Below are 24,723 nucleotides of genomic sequence, written 5' to 3'. Positions count from 1 at the left end.
AGCAAAGCAAAGCAAAAGAACAGAATGACGACAACAACAAACTACTTCCGGATGAAAGGACCAGCTTGAAAATTTCTCCCTGCTCTGAAACTTTTTTCCAATTGTGAAAGGTCCCTTCCCTTCCTTCCCCTTCCCTTCCCTCCCCTCCCCTTCCCTTCCCTTCCCCTTTAATGGGCTTTGAAAAGTACACATGCACTCCACATTTGTACAGCTAAGAACCTTATTCTTCCCCTCCTCCTGTGCAATGAGGCATTGCTCAACCTCTTTGGACCTGTGGGCGCATTTGGGAATCAGAGAAACTGCTAGGGAACCCCCCCACCCCCATATGGATCCCAGCCAGGATGGGGCTAGCCCCCTAAAAGCAGCCATGGGGGCAAAAGGGAGCCCAAGAGAGGACTGTGCCAAAGAGAGAAACTGTGATTTGAGAGGCTGTGTGGGAGGAGGAAGCAGCAAGGCAAAGGCATAAAGTGGAGAGAAGAGCAAGGTGAGAGGAAAGAAAGAAGATTACCCTTTTACTGGCCTTTTTATTGAATAATAATGCCATATATGGAAGCCAATGCTCCATGATTTGGCAAGTAGCTACCATCTTTACTCTGGATGAGATACAAGGGAATGGTTATTTTGGAAAGGCTCTTGAAAGGACCTGCAATTAATTAAAAACTCTAAATTCTCTCGGTAGTTTCCTTTTTTGTTGTTGCAAATAAATCATTACAGAGCCAGCAATCTGTTCAGACTGAGACCACCCTCGTTATGAAAGGCCTTTATCGAGTTGAGATTCCAAGTTATGCCCACCACAGTTTTGGATGGGCAATATAACAAGGCGCCTTTTGAATGCAGCTTATGCACCTGTGGTTGAAGACATGGTTCATTACATGTTACTCTGTCCTCTATACACTGACACACCTGCAAGATTGTTGAAACCCTTGCTAGTATATGTCTATAGGAATGCCTTGGCAGAAACAGGTTCTTTTTCCCCCAAGTTATACTAATAGTTATAAGACACCCAAAGTTGCTTTGTTTGCTTTGGGAGTGAAATGATCAGGAAGAGAGAATTAGATAGAATTGCTATAAACTGCATTGGCAATGTAAAGTTAAGTAAAAGATGAATTTCTGTCTGTGGTATATTTTAATTTATTTATATTTATATTGTTTGAGATTCTTCATGTGGTTGTCTGTGCTCATACATTTGATGTATTTGTAATGGCCTTTTGCTAATAGAATAAACCTCTTGAATAGAAAGAAATAGCAATAACGGTAATAATGTTAAGGGAGCTTTGAGGTCCCTGTGGGCACCACACTAGGTCCTCCCCTGATGTAAATGTTATTATTGTTTTTGCTATTAAATGTACATCCCATTTGTTTCTTCTTGCAAGGAGTCCAAGTCAGCTTCCAGGGTGCTCCTCCTTTCTCTTTCATCCTCACAACAACCCTGTGAGGTAGGCAATGTGTGTATTATGCATGGGATGAGAAACCTAATGCCAGTCTTCCTGACTTGGTTCCTTCTAGATGTTTTTTGGAATGACTAGTCCCAGGCTTCCTGACCACTGGCCATGCTGTCCTGGGGCTCATGAGTCCTGGAATCCAGAAGGGCACCAGCTTGGGGAAGGATGGTCTCTGCAACATAATGGAATCCATCTTTAAAAAGCCTCCCCCTGCCCCAGAAATGGCACATAATTTGTGTGCAGTGGGACAGATCAAATGTGAGCAACTCCTAATGACACAGTGAAATGCTCCTCACGGTCCCCCCCCCCCCCCCCCTCGTTGCAGGCTGAAAAGTGATTCTGCCACAGACACGGAGGAAGCAAAGAGGAGAAGCAGGATTTGCCCGTGGGCAACTCTCCGATCCACTTGTCCTAAAGCTGCAAAGGTGGGTGAAAAGATGCAAGGTGCAAGGCGAGGGGCCGACAGGGCTTCCCCGGCTGCTTCTCTGCCTTCCCTGCGCGGAGCTCAGCAGGTTGAAGGCAGTGGGATGGCTCCCAGACACACCCAGCTCTTGCAGGCAGTAAAACGATCCCTCCTCTGCCCTCAAGCCAAGCCCAGCTCTTTCTAACGGATAAAAGGAGAGGAAGTGCCTGCCTGCAGGTTCAGAGGGTCTATGTCTCCCTAGCTCCACTGAGCCTCCCTGGCTATTTTCACATTTAGCTCTTCCAAGCATAGAGCCCAGCCTGAGCAGCCATGTCCCTGCTGAACTACTCCTCACGTTCAGCAGGCGGCCATGGTGCCTACAACCAGTACCACCGAGTCAACAGATTCTCCACCGGCAGCCTGTCGGGGAGCCCCGGCTTCAGCAGCACCAGCCTCTTCCACCTGGGCTCTGCCAGCAAGAGGATTGCCCGGGGTGGCCAGGGCTTCAGTTCTGGAGGTAGCCCTGGAGGCTGGTCTGGATATGCTGGTGCACGTCCATCAGCGGGCATTCAGGAGGTGGTCGTCAACCAGAACCTCTTGAGCCCGCTCAACCTGGCATTTGACTCTTCCTTCCAGAAGGTACGCAAGGAGGAGAAGGAGCAGATCAAGATCCTCAACAACAAATTTGCATCCTTCATCGACAAGGTGAGATACGTGACTTCACTAAGATCAAAGGAGTTTCTCTTAGGCTTTGTGGGTTGCAGCTGTGCCCTTAGACCCTCGCTGCTTCATTGCTTGCCAAAAAACTCTCCAGACCTTTCAGATGTTGCATCCAAGGCAGTGTCTGACCTTCACTTGTACAGACCGCCACTGTAGGACCTGGTCGCTTCCCCGCTTTCCTTCCCTATTCCCAGGAGACAATTCCCTAGTTTAAATGGCTGATTAATAGTGGAGATGAGAGAGCATTTCAGCTGTGATCATAACACACGCTGGACGTGAACTCAGTCAGTAAAAGATGTAACCTCTTCTAGATCTGGAAATGCCTTGGCTTATTTTTCTGTGAAGTTCAGATGTTGGCCAGCACATCACATGCAGAAAAAGGTGTGGTGAAGATCCAGAGCGGCACAATCTTGCCCTCCTGCTTCTGTGCATCGGAGCTTCCGTTCTCTAAACCCCCATTTGGAACCAAAAGCCTCCAAAGAGTGTTTAAGTCCTACAGCATCTTTTTGTTGTGGGGCAAAGTGGCTTGCTTTTAAATTCATGAATCTGAAGTTGCGCCAGTTTTACATATGGATCAACTGACTGATCAATTAAGACAGCACCATGAATGGTTCAGTGGTTATAGTGTCGAATTTGGGAGATCCAGGTTATAGTTCCCACTTGGCCATACTGGATGACTTTGGGCCAATCACTGAGCCTCAGCCTAACCTACCTTACAGGGTGGTTGTGAGGACAAAAGGAAGAGGAGGAGGATCATGCATATCACCTTGTCCCCCTGGAGGAAAAAAAGCAGGATATGAATGTAACAGAGAAAGAAAGAAAGACCTTAGGGCTACTGTGAGGGGAAAGATGCTGCAAGAGTTAATGTAAATGATCTTGAGCTGCTAGGATTTAAAGAACTTGAGAAAAAATGTCAGAGGCCTAAAAGTTCTGCAAGATGCCTGCTTGAATGCAAGTGTGGGTTGCTCGTGCTGAGCTCTGTCCATGCTCGACCTGCCTGACAAGCGGTGCTGATAACTGAATGTGTTATGAAAAGCTGCATTTTTCGCAAAGCTCAGTCTGCAAAGCTTTTCCACCCCTGCAGCCATTCTCTTTCCTCCTGCACCCTGAGCTATCTAACCTTCCTCAGAGAAGCTGTGCTCTTACCCCGTCACCCTATCTGTGAGCTGAAGGCCCTGCAAACTCCTCCGTTTCTCCTCCTTTCATGGCATCTCGAATTGTGCTGGAAGAACGATTTGGCCTGTTGGCATTTTGCAGGTTCGATCCCTTGAGCAGCAGAACAAAGTCCTGGAGACCAAATGGAGCCTCCTGCAGGAGCAGAAAAGCACCCGGAGCAGCATCCCATCTGTCTTCGAGACGTTCATCAGCCACCTGCAGAGGCAGCTCGATGCTCTTATGAATGAGCGGGGCCGCCTGGAGGGAGAACTGAAGAGCATGCAGGATCGGCTGGATGATTTCAAGCAAAGGTGATGTCTTCATAGCGACTTTGCAGACCCTGGGAGGTTGAAGTGGCCTCAGGGCATCTCAGGTCCCCTTTGAAAGCAAAGGAAGTGAAGAGGGAGGCATTTTATTCCCTTCTCTCTTAACATTCGAACCTGGGTCATCCCATGAAGCTGATTGGTGGGAGCTTTAGGACAGCTACAGGGAAGTAATTCTTCGTACAACATATAGTTAAACTATGGCATTTCCTGCCACCGAGAAGGGTGGTGGCCCCCAATCTAGATGGCTTTAAAAAGGGACTGGACAGATTCAGGAGGGAGAAGTGGCTACTAGCCTTGCTGGCTCTGTGCTACCTCCCTTACCAGAGGCAGCAGGCCTGCAGACACCAGTTGCTGAGGAGCTTGGGCAGGAGGAGGCCTTGCACCCATCCCGCATGAGCGATCTTGTGGGCAACTGGTTTGCCATTGGGTATACAGAGTTCTGGACAGGATGGACCTTTGGTCTGATCCAGCAGGACTTTTCTTATGTTCTTGAAGCAACCACACTCTAAATCAAGGAATCCTGCAGGCAGCGTGCTGAGTAGAACCCAAATCCAGCCCTTTGGGATTCCCTGGAAGGCCACACTCCTTCTCCTGGCCCAGCTGTCTTCGGTGGTTTCCTGGCTTTGCGCAGGCTTCTTCCCCTGTCCCCTCCCCACCATCCTCAAAGCCTGAATCCTCTTAGTTTCTGGCCAGAATTGCTTTCAGCAAGAATGTGCTGGGGGGTTGGCCCCACCCCTTTGACTTCAGCCAGACCTACCCCTGAATGGAGCTGTTGACAGCCAGTTGGAAGTGGACCTTGGCCCTCGGTCCAAAAGAGATTCTCTGCCCCTGTCCGAAGACTACAACCTATGTGTCTTTAATTAAAAGGAAAGCCTATTGATGTGAACAAGACTGACTTCCAAGCAAGAGTGTGCAGAATAGAAAACAGGCAGCGTGAATCTATGAACGTGTGCTCTGAAGTAGGTCTCACTGCATTTAGTGGGGCTGGCTTCCCCGAGAGTTTACCCTGCGTCTCTGCTTTATTTGCAGAGATGGTGGCATCTTCCAGCACATGCAGGAGGCCCATCAGCAGGGTAAGGGAGGAGCTGCATTAGACCCTAGGAGGATAAGAGGGCAATAAATGCAACACAGGTCTCTTTGCAGGGCTTCAGGCGCTGTGCCCAAGAGCTGGTAGCCAGGCTGCATCCAAGCATATCTCTTCCTGGTTACCCGCTGGGCTGCATGGACGTCAGTGGCCTCTGCAGGCGTGCCTTGGAGAATCCCAGCCCGAGCACGGCTGTGCCCTTTTGCAGAGAGGGTTGGCACGGCGTTGGCTTAAGCCATGGGAAAGTGCATGCCCATTGCTGGCTATGACTGTCTCTGGAACTGTTTCCCGTCCCTCCGGTTATGTGATAGGGCATAACCTTGAGAGAAGGGAGTGTCGATACAGACACATCCTTTGCTTAAGGTAAGAATCTAGAATAAATCTTAATGGAAGGAAAACTTAAAAGTATGGACAACACAGCAAAGTGGATCTGAAGCAGAACATGTTTGTTTAAGCCATGTCAGACTATCTCAGCATCTTTACCAGTCAACCGTTCCAGGATCCTTTGAATGAAATAATGATGAATCAACTGGAGTCAGCCTTAAATAGCTTTAGATTGACCCCCACATGTTCATCCTTCCAGGTAGTGTATGAAAGGCGCATTATGCCAAGGCATTGTATGCAGAACTGTGCAAAACCCGTGACCTATTCCCCAGCATCAATGCTATGTAATGTTTGTAGACACCCATACCTGACTCTTTTTTTTAAATCAACACATAGAAGATATTTGGCTTCAGGGTCAATTCACACAAAGCACAAAGTTTCTGTGCTTGAACACCAGCTGTCCCAATCTTCTAAGTTCACTTGAGGCAAGTGTAAGGTGTGAAGCACGTATTGTGGGATTGGCCAGCAATTATTAGGATGGTATTATTTGGGAACAGTGCCACTGTGACCTTGAGAAGTCCTGATGGTCATATCCAGTATGATACATGTTATTAATACAAATCCAAGCAAGAATCCAAGCAAATACTTTCTATACTGATCCCTAGTCTAGTTAGATTTTAGAAAACCCTGGATACAGTAATATAGTCAGCCTTCTCCAACCTGGCACTGCTCAAATGTTTGGCCTACAACTCTCAGCCAGCATGGCTAACGATGAGAATTATAATCCAGAAAAAGCTAGAGGGCCTCAGCAAACATAGGCGATCTGATCACTTGTTGAAAGACTTTAGAAATTAAAAGATTGATATGATCCCAAAAGAAACCAGAGGAAGGGAGATAAAAGGAAGTTGATAACAGAGTATGCTAAAAGGATGGCTTCCAAACTGTAGAAAGTAGCATTTGAGATCCATCTGGCAAGACACTGCATGCAGAAGTTTGCAAAAAGATATTTAAATCACCCATGTATTCCTCCTCCTCATTGCTTTGTAATGTTGATGGGTCTGCATCTTTCAATATTTTTGTAAGTGACTTCAGGGAATGCAGTTAAGTGAAGAGAACTGGGCCATTCCTGTGTTTAGAAGAGTGGATGCTGAATGCCATATATTTGGGGACTGTTTTCTTATCAGCTGGAAATGTTGGGGAAAAGGAAAGCCACTTTGATCACAAGATAGCTAGGGCCTAGCAAAGATTGCATTACAAGACGAAAGTTGTTCCTGGATGCATTTGGGTGAGCATTTCTTTTAAGGACATTGAAGCAACGCTTCTTCTGCCCAAGCCAGTGACTTGCTTCCTCTGGCATATCATGGGCCATCTGATCATCTGTATTCAGGAAACAGAGAAAGAATATCAGGTTTTTAGTAAATTTTAAAATGCAGCCTTAAAAATAAAGTTGCAAATCTGTCCACACATTCCACAGAGGCAAGTTTCACTAAGTTCAGCCTCTCTCTCTCTCTTTTTCTCTCTCATAGATTAGAAAAGTTTAGACTGTTGAGTTTGGGAAGATTTATAATGGAATATGATGGCAAAAGAAGAAGGGGACGGCAGAGGATGAGGTGGCTAGATGGAGTCACTGAAGCAGTCGGTGTGAGCTTAAGGGGACTCCAGGGGATGGTGGAGGACAGGAAGGCCTGGAGGAATGTTGTCCATGGGGTCGCGATGGGTCGGACACGACTTCGCGATTAACAACAACAACAAATGATTGCATTATGCAAGCATATCAGAGGGATAACAGACTGAAGAGTGAGTGGAAGCTCTGCTTAACTCTTTACAAGAGTTATAAGCAAATAGGTTTCACATAGTTTGGAACGATGTATGGTATAATCCTGCTTGAACTGAATGGCAATTATAGCTGTTCTCCTGCCTGCCTGGCTTTTAAACTATCAAGACTCGACGCAGATGCGACTCTGCTTAGCTCATATGTCGGTGCGGCACAGGTCTTTCTGGAAAGTCCCAATTCTGATTGGAGGGGAGGGAATCACACGCTTGGATGCGCCCTCCCTCCACCTCTGCCCAACAACTCTCTGCACGTGGAGTGCGCTCGTGGCTAAACCTGTTCTGCCGGACATGCCAGCTTTCCTTTGCAGAAGTGGGCATTTCTGGCTGCTGTACAGTTATTCAAGGGCATGGTTCCTTGCCATGAATTTCCCAATGAATTTTCCTCAAGAGGTGCAGCAGCCCTGATACTGAGAAGATTATTATTATTACATTTCTATGCCACCCATAACTGAGGCTCTCTCGGCAGTTCAGTAAGTCACCCAGGTCCAACCCCACTTAGCTTCCAAGATCAGGCAGGATCAGGCACTTCAGGCTAGGCTTGAAAGATTGGTCAGGTCTGCTGTAGGACTCTGTGTGTGTGTGTGGTAGGTGGGTTTTGCTTTCCTTTCCCTTGCAGACTGGGCCCTTGGTTTGGTTTTATGAGTCTCCTGGTGGCTTTGCCTCACAGTTAAACCACAGGCCTGGACTAGGCTATTCCAGCTTTATCTATTTATACAGCTTTTGCTCCTCTTTCGTCAAACGGTCGGGGCAGCATGCATCACTCACCGCCCCCCCTAAATTTTTTCTCCTCTTTGCAATCCTGCAAGGTTGGTTATTTATATACTAAAAAAGGGTGTGTGTAACTGGCCGACTGGCCCAACATCACCTTCAGGGCTACACAAGGAAGGATTTGGACCCAGGTCTCCTCACCCCATGCCCTCTCTCTTCCACACCACCATGCTGAGTCTCTAGATCTTGCACTTGGATCCTGCTGTTTCTCAGTTCTTAAGCTGTCATAAATTCCATTTCAGCTGTTAATGTTGCAGTGTGTTCACACCACCCACTTGTGTGTGTGTGCACCTCCTGCGCAGCCCTGCCGTTGAGCTGAGTTTCTTTTTGCACCCAGTTCAAAGAGTGGAAGAGCTTTTCCTTCCCCCTTCTTTTTCCCTTTGCAAGGAGCAGCTAAGGTGGTGATGGGGAATTAAAAGGCATCTCTAGGGGCAGCCCTGCATCTCATGCAGGCTGCTCTTTAAAAGGTCCCTCTGCGTCCCTGGGAAAGTTCAGTAGAGATCAGCTCTTCCCCCAATACTCCCCACCTAGCTACACTCGGAGTGTTTAAGAAATAGACAAGCTGGCAAGCTGGCTTACACAGGATGGAAAGAAATCCGTACTCCTAAATTCAAGGGAGAAGGATTAATTAGTAATCCTTCTTCAAGGGCAACCCAATTAGGCAAAACTGGTATTTGAACAGGTCTTCACCCCAAGGACCTTGGGAATTAGAGTTTCTGAGAGGAGTGCAAGGAACGATGTGTAACTGAGCAAAGTGGAGAACAGAGAGGTCAGAGAATCTACGCCAAAGAAAAGCCTCCAAAGACTTTGAGCAGGAGGCAGCGGTGCAGCAAGGGCAGTTCTCGTCACACAGCGCCGTGATGGCTTGGTGAGGAGGGGTGCGGATGTGCCGTAGCCTGCGGCGTTGGTGGGCATGTCGTGAGCGGAGCCGGCTGGTGCCAGAGGTCAGACTAGATGGCCCGGGAGACCACTTTTGACTGGCTCTGTTTCTACGTTTCTGTTCCTGTTTCTTGCTAAGCTTGGTCGCAGACCACACAGGCTGGGAGGAAATTCATTCACCCAGCAGCAGTGCACCGGTCCCTGTTGTAGTGCAAAGCATTCTGGGGCAGCATGGCCGTGAATGGGCACGCTCACTGGGCTCACCTCCCTCTGCAGGATTCATGACCCGTGAGGATTTGAACCCCGATCTCCCTTTGATATATGGTACACCTTTGTACTCGCTGCTTAGTATTCCCCAGTTCACTGATTTTGTCCACATGGATGGAGATGCAAGATTTTACTTTCTTCAGCCAGTGTTTGTTAAGTATAGCAGATTAATTTAAGGCGATTCAGGATTAATCTGCAGCACCTTCTGTGCATGGGATGACATTTCTGGCACACACACACGCAGCATATAACTAGGGAACAGTTCATTCAGAAGGACTCTTTAGAATGTTTAGAAGAATATGTGATTATTTTGCAGAGAGGAAATGCTAAAGCTGAGAACAGAGGACACTCGGTGAATCCCGTTGCCTTTTCTATGCCCGTTGTTAAAGTGCAAAGTAGAGAGCCTCACCTTGCCCCTCTCCAGATGTGTTTGATCACATCTGCCAGCATCTCCAGCCAACAGCCTCATTCAGTATGCTGGCTGGGGATGATGGGCACTGAAATCCAGCAGAAATGGAAAGGGCTGCTGTAAAGACTATTCTTTTTAGTATCTGACCATTCCGGTCCCGTGGATATTCATCTGTGTGGTCACGATCACACAGAAAAAGCATCCAGCTATGGAAATGCTGGACTATATTTCACACAGCCCTGTGTGCAAGCCCACGTGTGTGCAGCAACTCTTAGTCTGCAGCCCAAGAGGAGGATGTTCTAGAGGGCTATCAAGATCACAAGGTGTTCTGGGGAAAGTCACTGTTTTTCAGGCTAGGCTTTGCTGTAGAGCAGAGGTTGGAAACTTGGTGCACTGCAGAAGTTTTCATCAGAACTCCCCCAAATCCTTGACCCTTGACCATGCCGGCTGGTGCTGCGGGGAGTTGAAGCTGAACTCCTTTGGGGGACACCCAGGCACTTGCCACTGCGGCAGCAGGAGGCTAAAATAGGCTCAGTGCCACATGTGCCCATGGATGGGCGAACACGTGCTACTTGAGATCACTAGGATTCTCTGAGGGCCATCTCACCACTTGTCTTGCACCCAGTCCCTGTTTGGGACTGCAATCAAACACATATCCCATTTGAAATTCGTGCAGATTTCCTCCACAGGCTAAAGCAGACCGCAGGGGGAAAATTCTGCAAAATCAAACTAGGAAAGTCACCCAAATCAACAGCGAGCATGTCCCACAGTCTGCCGACATTTCTGGTGGGTGTGCATTCATGATATAGCATTTGGAACTTTGAACAGGATGTGCTTGCATAAGAATAAAATTCTTATCCATCCCTCTCACTCTTTCTTTTCTATTTAAAGCATTCCTTAATATCTGTGGCCTTTATTGACTCAGTGCCCAGGAATTCTAGTTTAGATTAGAGGATGATGACAATGACATTTCGTGCAAATGAAATTCAGAAATATTAGCACAAAAGAAATCATAATGATAGAAATAAATTGTCCAATAGACTGACAAAAGGGCAAAGTCCATTTAAACAGCTGGTATAAATGGCATAGAAGTTCTGCTTCCAATGGCACCATCTTTGCTTACAACACTTCAGGTCTCTTTTTTCCCTGCCAATGTCCTTGTTCAAGGACAGCGGCAAAAGCAGGAACAGCCCAGCACATGCGGATTTGACAGCACCGAAGCGGAAAAGAGTGTTCTGTAATTTGCCTTCTTGGTTTGTGTCAGGGTTGGCAAATACTGAAACAGAGATCAATTCCAGCCCCCAGGTCTCAGTGCTTAGGGCAGTTGCCAATCCAGTTATCTGCCATAAGAATGCAGAAAGGGGAACATCACTTCTTTCCCTTTGAAGTCACATCACATGCATGGCTCTCATATCCTTGAAGATCATCTCTCATCTTCAGATCTTCTAAGCCGGTGATTATCTCAGCAGGGTGGAATCATCCATTTGGTAGGTGCGCATTGTTGTGCTTGCCAATGTGGACTTTGGGTAGCTTTTGTTTCGGAACGGGTCCCAAGGAGTCGAGATTTCTGAATAAACCAGCATTGTTTCCTCCAAATACTTTCACCTTGCTAGAAGTGACAGCCACGGTCAGGAATCCATGGCACCTGATTTTTATCGAGGTGGAATTTTCCACACTATTGTGCAGAACAGAGCTTACAGCAAGCAGTATGGCCCCAGCTAGCCACCAATCCTCGCCCGCCATTTGAATATGGAATTTCCTGCCCCTGAAAATGGAAATATTTCTTGCATTACTCTTTATTTATTTGTTTGTTTGATTGAGTTATATGCCACCCAATTAGCTATGGGCTCTCTGGGTGACTTACATACAATCAAATAAAATATAACAATACAAGAAAACACTAATATCCATAAAATTAACCATTATAAAACGATCGATAATAATAAAAATGAATTAAATATATGGAATAACTAACTGATAAAGTAAAAAAAAAACAGAAGGGATATAAAACAACAATCCAATAATACAACATAATTGACAACCAAAATTAAAAACCATAAATTTACAGTTAAAATGGTAGCAGCAGCTAATTTTAAAAGCAAGAGCTCAATAGATTCACCCTTCAAAATAAGTGAGAAACTAAAAGGTCTTTGGCTGGTGCCAGCCTAATTCCTTGTGGGATCGAATTCCACAATCAGGGTGTCGTGGCGGAGAAAGAGCCATGGATCTTGACCACTTTACTCGGGGGAGGAATGCAGAGGAGGGCCACAGATCTTGACCGCAGTGATCAGGAGCGTACATACGGAGAGGGGCACTGCCTCAGATGGTCCGGCCCCAGGCCTTTTAGGGCCTTACATGTCACTGTAAGCACTTTAGGGTCTGGACGGCAACCAGCAGCCAATGTAGCCTCTGTAGGGCCAGCATGACATAAGGTGAGGTTGCTTAGCATGTGTGAGCAGGGACGCTTTTAACAGTGCGAGCAGGGTCTCTGTTAAGTGACCTTAGTGCCCAAGTTCAGGCACATGACCAAAAGTGGATTCCGATATAACACCCAGGATACCATTCTCATATGGCTTCGTGGAGACAATCCGTCTCTAGCTGGCTCACAGAGCTCTCTTGGATCCATGCTGCAATCCTGTACAATCTTACTGGGAAGTAAGCCCCTTGAACGCATAGCACTAACTTCTGAGTAGACAGGCATAACTAAACTCTTCCATCACTGCTCAGTGATTACCTTCCAAGTCGTGAGAATCTGGTCAGAAGGACAGTTTGAAAAGGTAGAAGCAGGAAAAGCAAAATGAAGGAAAGTGGACAGCAGTGGAAGTGAGGCGAACCATTGTTAATGCTGTTCATTTCCTTGGGCAGATTTTTCCTTCCAAGGCTATGTGCTGCGATTTTCTGACTAACCAATAACTGCATTTAAACAATCTGCTTCCTTCTCTTTCACTGTCAGATATGAAGATGAAATCAATAAACGCACAAAAGCCGAGAATGGTTTTGTCCTACTTCAGGAGGTGAGAATCCCTAACCCATCTTATGCCCTATTTATTCACACTTGCATGGCAAATATGCATGTTCTGCCTCCCAGGCCAGGCCAGCTGGGCAATTGCCCTGGTCATTCCCAAGTGGCAAGATTTTTTGTGCTGAGTACCCACATTAACAACTTCTGCCCGACTTGGGAAAACAGATGGGATGGGTTGGATTTGCTTTTCATCCCCACATTTTAAATTGGCCAGCAGCCTATATGTTTCCTTCCCGGAATTCCGAATTGTGTCAGATGAAACGTTAAGTGTAAAAGCTGCAGTGCAGGATGTATGAGTTTGGTCTGCACACATGGCAGAAGAGCTGGTAGACCTTTTCTTTTATCATTTTGAATGGGGCCACTTCGACTGCAGGTGAAGCGTCACATATTTATTTCTTCCATATTTATTTCCTTTAAACTCTCTTCATATAAAAATGAGAAGTCAGGGAATAAATGACCTCTCTGATATGCTAGTTTTCTACACACGAGTAGTTTTTTTTTTCCCCACATAGGAAGAATTCATTCGTGGAGCCTTGCCACACAGAATGAAGTGGTACAGTCCCTGCTCATTTTCCTCCCATCCCATATGCAGTTTATGTGAACTAGGAACCAAATCAGTCAAAATTCTGAAAGGAAAATCCTCAGAAGAATTAGATCTACTTTTTATACAGGATGAGAGAGTTGGGAGGATCAGGGGGAATATTTTTCATAGTTGTGAGTTGTGCTGCAATCTTGGATTTGCAGTGGAGGAGGGATGTCCCACACTTTTGAAAATCAGCTTTATTTAAAAGGAGTATCTAAAAAACTATGGTGTGGCTCAAATGCAATTAATCACACTAAACATTTCGTGTACTTCATTATTATTTCAATTGGATACCCAAAGCAAGGTGTCCATTGTGCAGGCACAGACTTTTTTTCCCCTTATTTACAAATCAAACAAGCGAGGACAGCAAAGGACAGAAGGCACATGGAAAGGACTGGCAACTTAGCCAAGGTCCAACAGATCAGGGCAATGTTGTTAAGGGACTAAGGACTGAATGGCACGTTATGGCAAATGCAGTGTTGGTGTTTTTTCTTTAATCAGTGACCAACACAGCCGCAGGATTGTGACCAAGATTGGCGCATTGGTGGAAGGGTGGTTCACTTCTTCTCTCCCCACACACTGATGTTCCCCCTCCTGCCTCTCTGATCATGGCCATAAGGTTTAGGAAACAAGCCTTAGCTATATGCAGGGAGCCAGGGGATTTTTTTCCGAGCGGCAGAGGTAGAAGGAAGGGATAATCTCTTCTCCCTGAACATTGTGGTCTTGTTAGGAGTCGTACACAGATGCACGCATATGTGCACCTTTAATTTAAAAGAATGCTCTTGGAGCTGTATGCTGCAAAGTTAGTGTAACATGTAGCTTGGCCCTGAGTTATGAGGACAACTCCATTGTAAGAACAACAGTTTTCATTGTTGGAGGATTTGCGCTTGGAATATGGAGATGGGAATTTCCATCATTTGCACATGGTAGCAATCATCTCCCCTTTCTCCTTCTCATTTCACTAACATTTCACTTAGATCTCTGGTTGTGCTTTTTTAGGATGTTAATGCTTCTTACATGAATAAGGTGGACCTGGAGGCCAAGGTGGTCGCATTAACAGATGAGATACACTTCCATCGTGCTCTGCATGAAGCGGTAAGTGAACTTCTGCATGGGTGCCATCTCATTTTCATTTTATCTCTAAATGGTGGTGTAGCTGTACACCATTGCTGTAATTGTTCTTGACCTGAAGAAAATGCATGTCCATTCAATTCTCCAGGAAGTAGAAGAGCTGAAGACACAGATCTCTGATACATCTGTTATCCTCCAAATGGACAATAATCGAGACCTAGACGTGGACAGCATCATTGCTGATGTGAAAGCTCAGTATGAAGAGATTGCCAATCAAAGCAAGATTGAGGCAGAAAAACTGTACCAAACCAAGGTGAGACATGGCGGGAAATGTAGGGCTGTTGGTGATGGACATTTATATACTGCCTTATCTACTAAAAAGCTACACAAGTGGTATACAACTTCTTGGGGAATAACCAACTGGAAGTACTGATTGTTTCCCTTTACAATGACTTGGAAGCCAGTTACGGACTTTACAAAGAAGGAGTCCAATCCATTACATTTCAGTTTTTTGCATTCTCTCTTGCTAGGCGTTCTAGCAACTTTGTTGAGAAATTGCACCGCCCATCAATTAATTCAAGGATGATTATTCCGGCTACCTCTTATTGCTTTCAGCACTGCCTCAGTGAGAAGCACAAAACTCCTAGCTTCTGAATTGCAGAAGCCATAGTGCTGTCACCATGAGTGTAGCCAACTGCCCAGAGAGCCTCAGCTATTGGGTGGTGTATAAATGAATTAAATAATAATAGTAGAAGTAATAATAATTGCTCTTTTCCCTCTTCTGCATTGCTTTATCACCTGATGACTGTTGCTTCATGCTAAACAGATGAACAGACATATGGTGATGGAGAAGCTTTACAGACAGGGTGCAGTATCTTGGCCATAACTTCTTAGTATTCACCCACCTCCCATTCACCTTCACCACCCCTTCCATCCTCATATTCCCCGCATCCAAACCTCAGCTCACTCATCTCTCTCTGTCTTTCTCCCTCTCCCATCCTTTCTCACACTCACACAAACGCACCCCCTCCAAATCAGACACATAAATATCACGTCACTTGATAGTATGCTCTCTTTTCTCGATCCCAGAATAAGGTGAGATAGCTAGACTTACTATAAAGTAAAAATTAAAAGGTGTGGGGAGGGGCGGGGGGAGCTCAGGATCAGCTGATCTTCTATGTGATTAACCTAATTTGTAGTTCGACTTCGAAGAATCAAGACCCTGGAAGGCGCTGTGCTGGTAAAGAGGAGGGTTATATAGAAAGGGGCTAGTCCTGTTTCCAAGGACTCTTGTTGTGTGTGTTCTGCGGGGCAAAGACTGTGATCTGAGGCATGCCCAGCCTGAGGGAGAAAGCCCGATGCTGCAGACCCAGGATGCGTGTCCGCTACTCCAGATCACGTCCCTGAGCCCAGCTCTTGCTTTCTGCCATGTAACTGACTGGCTGCCATTCACTCCTAGAAGGCAAGTAAAGCCAGAGTGGCACCACCCACTCCTGAGTGGGGAAGCCCTTGGCTACAACGAGGTCAAAACCCGCACGCTGTCCCCGAGGCTGGCTGACGCTGCCTGCCGAGACAGGCGTCCCCGGTGGAGGAAGAGGGACTGCCGCACCCGCAACGTGCAATAGAGGCTTCTTTTGCATCCTCCCCACACGCCCCTGTAACCGCACTGTGTGTCGCTGTGTTTGCTGCAGTATGAGCGCTCCCGGGCTGAGGCTGGGAAGCATGGAGATAAGCTGCGTGACCTGAAGCAGGAGATCTCGGAGTATTCCCGCAGGATCCAGAGGCTGCGCTCTGACATCGAACATGCGAAAAAGGAGGTGAGGCGGAGGGAAGGGCTTGCCCTGGCGCTCCCCTTCTTGAAGCCATGCTGTTGAGTTAAGGAAGCTTGGAAAGGGTGGGGTATATCCATGCACGGCCCAGAGGGACCCCACTCCCCACACCGCTTGTGACTTAATCATGTGGCAAATTCTGTCGGGTAGCAAATTGCTGATTCCTCTTGACCGAATGTGCCTTTGTGGCTTCATCTGATCCTTTGAAGTCTGGGCCTGTTTTCTCCAGAAAAGTGCAGGGTAGAATTCTATTCCACCCCGGGCTGAAGAGGGGGAAGGACCTTTGGCAGGGAAGCAGGGCGAAGGAAGCCATCGGCCATTGTCCTTTCCCAGAGGAAGGTTTTCCCAGCCATTCCTAGGCGTTTGATGAGAGGCTTTGCGAGGACTGCTTTCGATGAGGGAAGGGATGTGGGGAGAAAAGGTGAAACACCCTTTTCCTCTCCAGTCTTATGGGAAACCCATCAGAACCACATGCATTTCGCTTTGAAGACTTAAAGATCTGGCTGCTCTAATTGCAGGTCTCCCACATAAGATCTGGGCTGGCCCTCAGGAACAGTGGCAGCTCCAGGTTTCCGAGAGCCCTTGGACAAGGCACCTTCGGGGGCCCTGAGTGAACTGGCTCCCCTCTCCCCTAACCCTTGCCGCCAGCTCCTCGGCCTCTTTCCCCCCACTGCTACCACTCGCTTGGCAGGCTGAGAGCGTCTGCTGCACCTTCTCTCCACTCGGCCAGAGGGAGAGGCAGGAGAATAAGCAGCTTGCAAGAAGGGGAGGATGGGCAACTCCAGGGGGCTCCTATCGAAGACCCCTGCTGGCTAGGCACTGTGATTGACATGGGGCCGGCTCCCCTTCCCTTCTCAGAGGAACTTGGAGCCCCTTGCACTTGTCTTGAAGTACACAGTTAATGAGCCGAGTGCTGCAGTCACAGATGTCCCACATCACATCTAGCTTAGCTCTCCAGAGCTGCAAGTTGGCTTCACGACAGATCTGGCCGGCATGATTTCTGCTCTCTTCTTCTCTTCCATGGCAAGCGTTGGCAGTCTGCTCTGCAGACAGTGCACAGCGTGTCAAAAAAGAGAAAAAGGAGAGGGGGGAAGCCTCTTTGAGGGTGCCCTCAAGGACTGCATAGTTCCTGATGAATTAACCAAGAGCTTGCACAAAGCAGGGAGATAAGCCACTGTGAATCACTCCCCTGCAGCGCTTGCTTGGCTGGAGGGCAGGGCGTCTTCAGGAAACGTCCCTGTTGAAGCAGTGCAGATGGCGTGATCTGGGGAAATTTGCCTCTGGATGACGAACAGGGGTTCTGGATCGCAGACGTTCAGCAGCACAGTCCCTTCCATTGCATACGCACTGTGAGCTTGCATGGTGCTACAGGAGAGGGTGGCACTGGTGACGGAGCAATGGGAGCAAGAGGAGGACATTGCAGTCTGGCATTTGTGGCCTCCAGTGCTCTTCTCATGGGGGCCGCTGGCTGGAGGAAACAGCGGCAGGCCTGGCCCTGAGGCATCGCCAAGGCCAAGTGTGCGCAAGTTCCCCGTCCACTTCCACCCACCCAGAATGACCAGTAGCTTCACCGGCAGGTCTGCAACTGCATCTGAAGGCCCCTCATGCTGAGTCAGAGCACGGGTCCATCTTGGCCAGTACTTGCTACTCTGCATGGTGGTTGCTCTCCACCTCTCAGGCAGATAGGAGCTTCCCATCGTCTGCCACATAAAAGCCACCTAAGTGGAGATGCCGGGGACTGAACCAGGGCTGCTCTGCATGACACTCAGCCGTGGTTCATCCCTCCCCTGACACCTGAAGCCAGCTTCTCTAGGGTCAGACCCATTTGGCCTGTATTGACTGGATTCAGACAACACAAAGGCTGAGTCTGGGTTACCACGGACCCATGGTTGTGCTTGAAATATGGCTTACCATGTTGTTTGAACCCAGCTGCACTAACAAGCCATGGCACCTCAACCACGAACAGGCCAGGAAGAAAACCCATGGTTTGTTGCTGCTGGTGAATGGTGGGCTGCTCAGCATGGAGTGTCCTCTCGATGGGGTTCAGACAACACGATAACCCATGTGTCAGCATCAACACAATGGCTCAAGAGTAACCTATGATCAACCCATACTCAGCCCTTGTCTGTCTCATACCCTGGCCTTGGCCATGTCTGCACTTCACACCCAGTGCCTTCAGGCAGACATCTCCCCCGCCAGTGCTAGATCCTTTTGTCTGGAATGGACAAGAGCCGCCTTCGGACGTCGGACGTGCAGTCCAAGTGCTCGACCATCAGGTCCTCATGGCCTCCTTCCTTCCTCCCATCTGATTCGCTCCTTCCCACAGCTCTTGGCATAGAAAAGGGTGGGACTGAAACAGAAGACAATGTCAATTGCAGGCACTGCTGCAACTTCCAAAAAGGGACTGCATAATTCCAACGGCTGAGCATGTTTTGCACATGCAGGAAAATAAGGTGATAAAATGGACTGTATCGCTTTAGTCAATGGTGGTGGAGGGGCTGTATTGTAATGCATCCCTAGACTCAAGACTTTCTATACCAGGGAGCAATAGAGCATCTGATAGGTTCAGTTAGAACTGTTTTCCTTGATATACTGATTTTCTATGTGCAGGAAAGGGTTTTTACAAAACTGGCAGGAATCATTTGTTCCTTCTGCAGCTTCAGCATTCTACCCCCCTGTTCTGCTTCATGTGTAAACCTTCATGAATCCAAGTTATCCTTATTTGTTTGTTAGATTTATATCCGGCTTTTTTCATACAATGAACTCAAAGCAGCTTACATAATTCTCCTCCTCCTGCCCCACAACAACCCCCCTGTGAGGCAGGTTGGGCTGAGAGTCTGTGCCTGGCCCAAAGTCACCCAGTGGGCTCCATGGCCATGGTGGGACTAGACCTCAGAGCGCCAGAGTCCCAGTGCCATATTTTTAACTACTACACTTCATTGGCTTCCTATAATTATCTTTATTAGCTGCTCTGATTTGCTTATATGGTTATGGTGAGTGCAATTAGGAATGGCTAAACAAGCAGAAAAATATGAGAACAGATGTACCCTTCTCTGTCTTTTATTTATCAGAGGCTCTGGGGAAAAATGGCTCATTAGCACAGTAATGTAGAACTGTTGTACTGTAGACAGTACAATTTGAGATGGCAAGGAGGGAAGTAATAAGACCAAATGTTTTACTATCTTTCTTTTTAGCTCTCCCAACCCCTAGAAAACTAAGCGACAGCAAGCATGGTTCTAGGCTAGTTTTCTCTCTGATTTTTCTTCCTGCCACAGGTTCAAGGAAATGAATACACAGACCTTCTAAACGGTCCTGTCTCTTGTCTTTCAAGCGTTCCAGGCTGGAAGCCGACATTGTGGACAGAGAGGGACGTGGGGAGGCAGCCCTCCAAGATGCAAAGCTGAAGCTGAAGGGGTTGGAGACAGCCCTTAACCAAGCCAGGCAAGAGAAGGCCCGCCAAGTACGGGAGTACCAGGACTTGATGAACGTCAAGCTGGCCTTGGATGTTGAGATCGCCACCTACAGGAAGCTGCTGGAAGGGGAGGAGAGCCGGTGAGTGCCAGATGCAAAGCTTGGATGGTTACCTCTTTACCAGGGGTGCAAAGTTTAATCCAGGAGTGCCTTCCTGCAGGTACTGATCACTGGTCATGCTGACTTATGGGAGATGGTCTAAAACATCTGGAGGGCACAATTTACGCTGGTTTAGATTGTTAAAAAAAGTCAACTGGAGAGGTGTTCCCAGGCATCAGATTTCATTATATAATTTTAAAAACAAATGCTTATAAAATCACAGATGCTCCATGTTAGGAGAGACTTTTCTCCCATTATCTCTGCCATAAGACATTATGCATTCATCATCCAAAAATGATGCAGGGATACTTCTTACTTTGAAATTATTGTTTTTTTACCCACATGCAAATTTAATCAGTTAATTGACAAACTCATATTGCGGATGTAGTTTCGATCTCTTGAATCCAGTGACAGCTTTAGGCTTTATCTACTGTGATTATCTAACTGTCAACTGAAAATGGTATAAATAGTGATAGTAATACTGATGTGACACAAAGTTGCTTTGTTTGCTTTGGTAGCAAAAAAAAAAAAAATCAGGAAGAGAGAATTAGACAAAATTGCTATAAAGCTTAAATATAAATTTCTGTTCACAGTGTATTTTAATTTATTTGTACTGATATTGCTGAAATTCTTAATTTTGTTGTTTATGCGCATCCCTTTGACATATTTCTTCCGGCCTCTGGCTAGCATGATACACCTCTTGGATTAAGCAATGGTGTGAGCTGGGAGAGACTGAATCTTCTGTAGGTGTTGGCAGATTTGGTCGTGTAGCACAGGGTGCCACATTTCAAGCATGGTGGGCCAAATCTAACTCACCAGCATTCCCCAGAAAGCCCACCCAACCCTCTTTCCCCCAGCTGCCCTTTGTTGGTGGTTTCCTGGCTTTGGTGCCTCCCCTGCCATTCGAAAATGTTGCAATGCCTCCGCACTGAGAACTTCTCCAAAATGGAGTTCAGCCTTTGGACCAGAAGAAGTTAAGCACCCCTGTTGGACTAATAAGCAACTCAGCACCCTTAAGCCTTCTTCCACCCCAGGTGCAGAGCATGCGGGTCTTGTCTCCTGGCAAACCCTGTGGGAACGCTGGGTGTGCACACCAAGATCTTGGACTCAGGGCTGCAACAAAACACACCAGGGTCCAGGGTTCCCTGCTTGGGGGATCCAGTGGATTCCCATCCCCAAAGCAGATTCTTCACACAGCTCTACTTAAGGGTTACATGTATATGTTCACACATAAACAAGTTCATACATGTATATATATGCATATACACATGTGTATACACATACCGTATTTTTCGCTCTGTAAGACGCACCGGACCATAAGACGCACCTAGTTTTTAGAGGAGGAAAACAAGAAAAAAAAATATTCTGAATCAAATGGTTTACTAAACTATTTAATAAACTATAACAGAATACAGTAATACCATATTTCAACCTTGTAAAGTGAACAGCAGTCAACAGTGGCATTAAGAACCATCATCACTGTCATTAACAAAAGAGAGACTTAAAAGTTTGAGTACTCTTCTAGTTTTCGTTGAACCCATAGAACTCATCATCGCTAGAGTCAGGATTTATGAAGCTCTGTTGCTCACAATCACTGACATCACTTTCTTAGTCAGTAGTGGAATTATTGAAGGAATCCACAATCTACACCAGTTATACAAGAGCTGCTGCAGACAATTCAATAACAAATCTAAAAAAGCCAGTAATGTCCATGCTGCCCTACTAGTAAATAATAGAAAAAAACTTCTGACAAAAAATGAGATATTGTACGGTAAATCAAACACACAGCGGACAAAGTAGCCTTTGAAGAATAAACTTCATACCCGAAGGTAATGCTGTTCAAATATCCACTGATCCTAAAAAAAAATGTGTCTGATCAACTAACAGATATTGGTCCTTCTATTAACTTAATAAAGCAGGCACCGTTCTGATCCATGGAAAGCTTCCTGATAATCACAGGCACATTCCCCATCACTTCCCCATGGGCTTCATTAAAAGACGGGTTGCCATTTGAAAACACACACTGACCTGTGATTATCAGGAAGCTCACCTGCGCCGGGGGTGGGGGGGCGGAGCAGGGCGCGCTGAGCGCATGCCGGCCAGGTGGTGCAGGTGGGCCGGCAGCGTCCCGGCGGTGGCATTGCATGTCCCGGGCGTCGGGCACGCCATGCTGCACATCTGACAGGCTTACTGCACACACATATTCGCTCTATAAGACACACAGACATTTCCCCTTACTTTTGAGGGGGAAAAAAGTGCATTTTATGGAGCGAAAAATATGGTATACATACTGGTACATGTATGAAAAAATGCCTCTGTGCATGCACAGAGAGTGGCTTCCTGTTACTACCGCACTTCATTGCTACCTGCTTAGAACTCAAGAGCAGGCCTTCTTCCCAGAGCAAATGGAATGGCTTTCATACAGGCCTGATCCCTCACTCCTTAAAAATTGCCCATGGGCCATGGAAGATTGGCTGCGGGAGGTGGAATCTGAGCTCCCACTGGGGATACAAAAGTCAAGCTTGGTTAATACTCTATAGTCTGCTCTAATATTTTTTTTCTTTTTTGCTTTGATCAGTTGCCAGTTCTTACTTATTATTAAAATGTCAATTCAAGCGATAAATTCATTTCCACAATCCTGGTGACCAATAATCAGGTTATTATTAGTCCTTTCAATGTGCATGAAAAGTAGGCAACACCCATGATGCCCAGCCAGCCTAGATTCCTCCATCCTACCTTAAAAGTATTTCTGGAGTTCCTGGCACTCTTTTCACCTTCCCTGGCATCATGTGGAGGATGCAGAACACAATCCTTTTTTCTTTTCTTTTTAAAGAAAAGAAAGGGACGTGTGATTATGGTGGTAGCTTTGTTATGGCAATCTCCCTGCACCTAATGCCTCAGTGCTAGAGAGTCCCTATCCATTCCTGCTCCCTGAAATTCTGGTCCTTTTCAAATAGGGCAGGCCTGGTTCATTATTGTCTTCAGTTCTGACCTTACGCTTGTGGTTCCCCAGGAGACTGGACAGTGGGGTCTAAACAAACGTTTTTCCCAGTGCAACATGGGGGTCCCTATGGCTCCTTCTGGATGGAATATCTGAGAGCTAAAATCACCTGGGCATGAGAGCTAACCAGGACTCTGCATCTTTCTTTCTTTCCTGGCAATAGGTTGGCTGGTGACGGCCCCGGCTCTGTGAGCTTGAGTAAGTCAACTTTTGTTTCTTGAGCTTCCTGTCTGCAACCACATACCCCCAAGCACCTTAAATCTTAAAAAACACAAAGCCCTTGAACCATCCATTAGAGTGCAGGTGGCAAATCCTGACTTTCCCTCATGATTTCCCAGACTTTCCCAGTTGTTAATATCTATAGTAGGGCAACATATTTGGCTATATATGACAAGAATGGCCTGGCTCTGTGTTCTTGGGAGCTTTCTCCTATTCAGTCAGTGATCCTAAGACTGAAATTTTCCATAGAAATTGCCCCCCTTCCTTGTTCTGGACTAAAGTTTATTGATTGATTGAGTTTCTATTTGGTTGCAGCCTAATGACTCAGGATTGAGAGTGACAAATAAAATAAAACCAAGGTAAAAAGACAACCACTACAGCCATAACAGAATACCAGTTAAGGTTTCAATCCTATGCATCTCTTCCCGGAAAAGATGTCCTAGAGGTGTCCAGTATGACATCTAGAGAAAAGATGTCCAGCATGGCTGGCTGGAGAATGCTGGGAATAGTAAGAGTTCTTCCAACCCCCCCCCAAACAATCCCCCCCCCATAGGATTGGGCTCTAAATTAAACAAACCCACACCAGCTCCATATTGTCTGTGGAATGCCAACTCAAGAGCAGAGTTTTGCAGCTCTTCCAGAAAGCATCCCCGGCTGAATGTTGATGGCGCCCATTGCAAGTGGGAGTGTCCATTAGACCCTTTGCTGTGATCGAAACCAGCATTGATGAGTTTCAGATAGAAGCTTTTTGGCCTTGATTGCCACGCCTCCATCTCAGAGTAGGTCACATGAGTGACCCCAGCCAATTAGGGATCCCGCAGTGCATGAGATGCTCTTGCTTGGATCAGTAGCTGGTCAGATAGTGGTATCTCTGAGGACAAATGAAGTCACTTGAAAGGGAGCGTGGGGAAGGGTGACATTCGTGTGTTAAAGAGGAGTGCCAAAATTATTCGTCAGGAAGCCACCCCCATCCCCAAGCGACTACAGCATCACAGCTAAGCGCTCCGTCTTTCTCTTGTGCTTCTACAGCTGTGCTCAATGCCAGCGGAACTCCATATGGCCACGGAGGAGGATTCACCCTGGTTGACGGACTGGGCAGCGGAATGGGCATCAGTGCTGGCGGTGCAGGCAGCATGAAATCGACATTCACTGTATCGTCTGCGACAAGCAGGAGATCCATCAGACAATGAGCTCAACGAGCCAGGACCACCAGCGCCTGAGTGAACGCAGCCACATCTCCATCTCCCCACCTCCGACGACAGGGCAAGAAAGAAAATATCGGCCTGAAGAAGTTATTCTCTTCCAATAATAATTCTCTCACTGCACAATCGAACACTGATTATTGGAACGCTGCTTCTTCCTTCTGCAAATACCCTGCTCCCTTCCCACATCCCCCGCAAACAGCCTTGCTTTGGTGTTAATGCCACTGAGATCAAGGAGAGCTTTGCTGAAAGCGGGGTTAACCCAGGGAGCAAAGATCAACGTGGCCTTCCTGCAGCTTCTCTTTCTCTCCACATGTGGCTTGGAGAAGATTGGACTGTAGCTGGAGGGAAGGATCTGTCGGTTTCACTTTCTGCCATATTTGCATTTTTTAAACTCTCAAATTCCTTCCTTTACTTGGGGCAATTACTTGGGGCAATTTCTTATCAAAATGAAATCTGCACCATTCCCTAGATGGCACATATCTGGAGGGCACCAGGTTTTGAAAGTCTGGTCTAAACTAGTGTGGGAAATGTCACATTATCTGTTTTCGATGTAGAAATCAGAAAATGTGAAAGCAACAAAAACTACATAGGGAAAACTTTGGAGTTTTTTTCC

At 46.8% G+C, this 24,723-nt stretch overlaps 1 protein-coding gene across 1 annotated transcript; it reads left to right on the top strand.

Moving 5' to 3' along the window:
• The first annotated feature begins 2,175 nt into the window (after window positions 1-2,175).
• LOC123029792 (keratin, type II cytoskeletal cochleal-like) lies at window positions 2,176-24,295 on the top strand. The gene is made up of 9 exons (XM_044443112.1): window positions 2,176-2,550; window positions 3,823-4,031; window positions 12,564-12,624; window positions 14,215-14,310; window positions 14,435-14,599; window positions 15,978-16,103; window positions 19,447-19,667; window positions 22,850-22,884; window positions 23,935-24,295. Exons 1-9 carry the CDS (start codon window positions 2,176-2,178, stop codon window positions 24,093-24,095), a joined length of 1,449 nt encoding a protein of 482 aa, XP_044299047.1. The 3' UTR covers window positions 24,096-24,295.
• The last annotated feature ends 428 nt before the right edge of the window (window positions 24,296-24,723 follow it).

The sequence above is a fragment of the Varanus komodoensis genome, unplaced genomic scaffold (assembly GCF_004798865.1).
Source record: "Varanus komodoensis strain SLA01 unplaced genomic scaffold, ASM479886v1 scaffold41, whole genome shotgun sequence".
In the NCBI taxonomy this organism is placed as follows: Eukaryota; Metazoa; Chordata; class Lepidosauria; order Squamata; family Varanidae; genus Varanus; species Varanus komodoensis.
The sequence above is the reverse complement of the archived record's forward strand: the minus strand, read 5'-3'. Positions and strand labels throughout refer to the sequence as shown.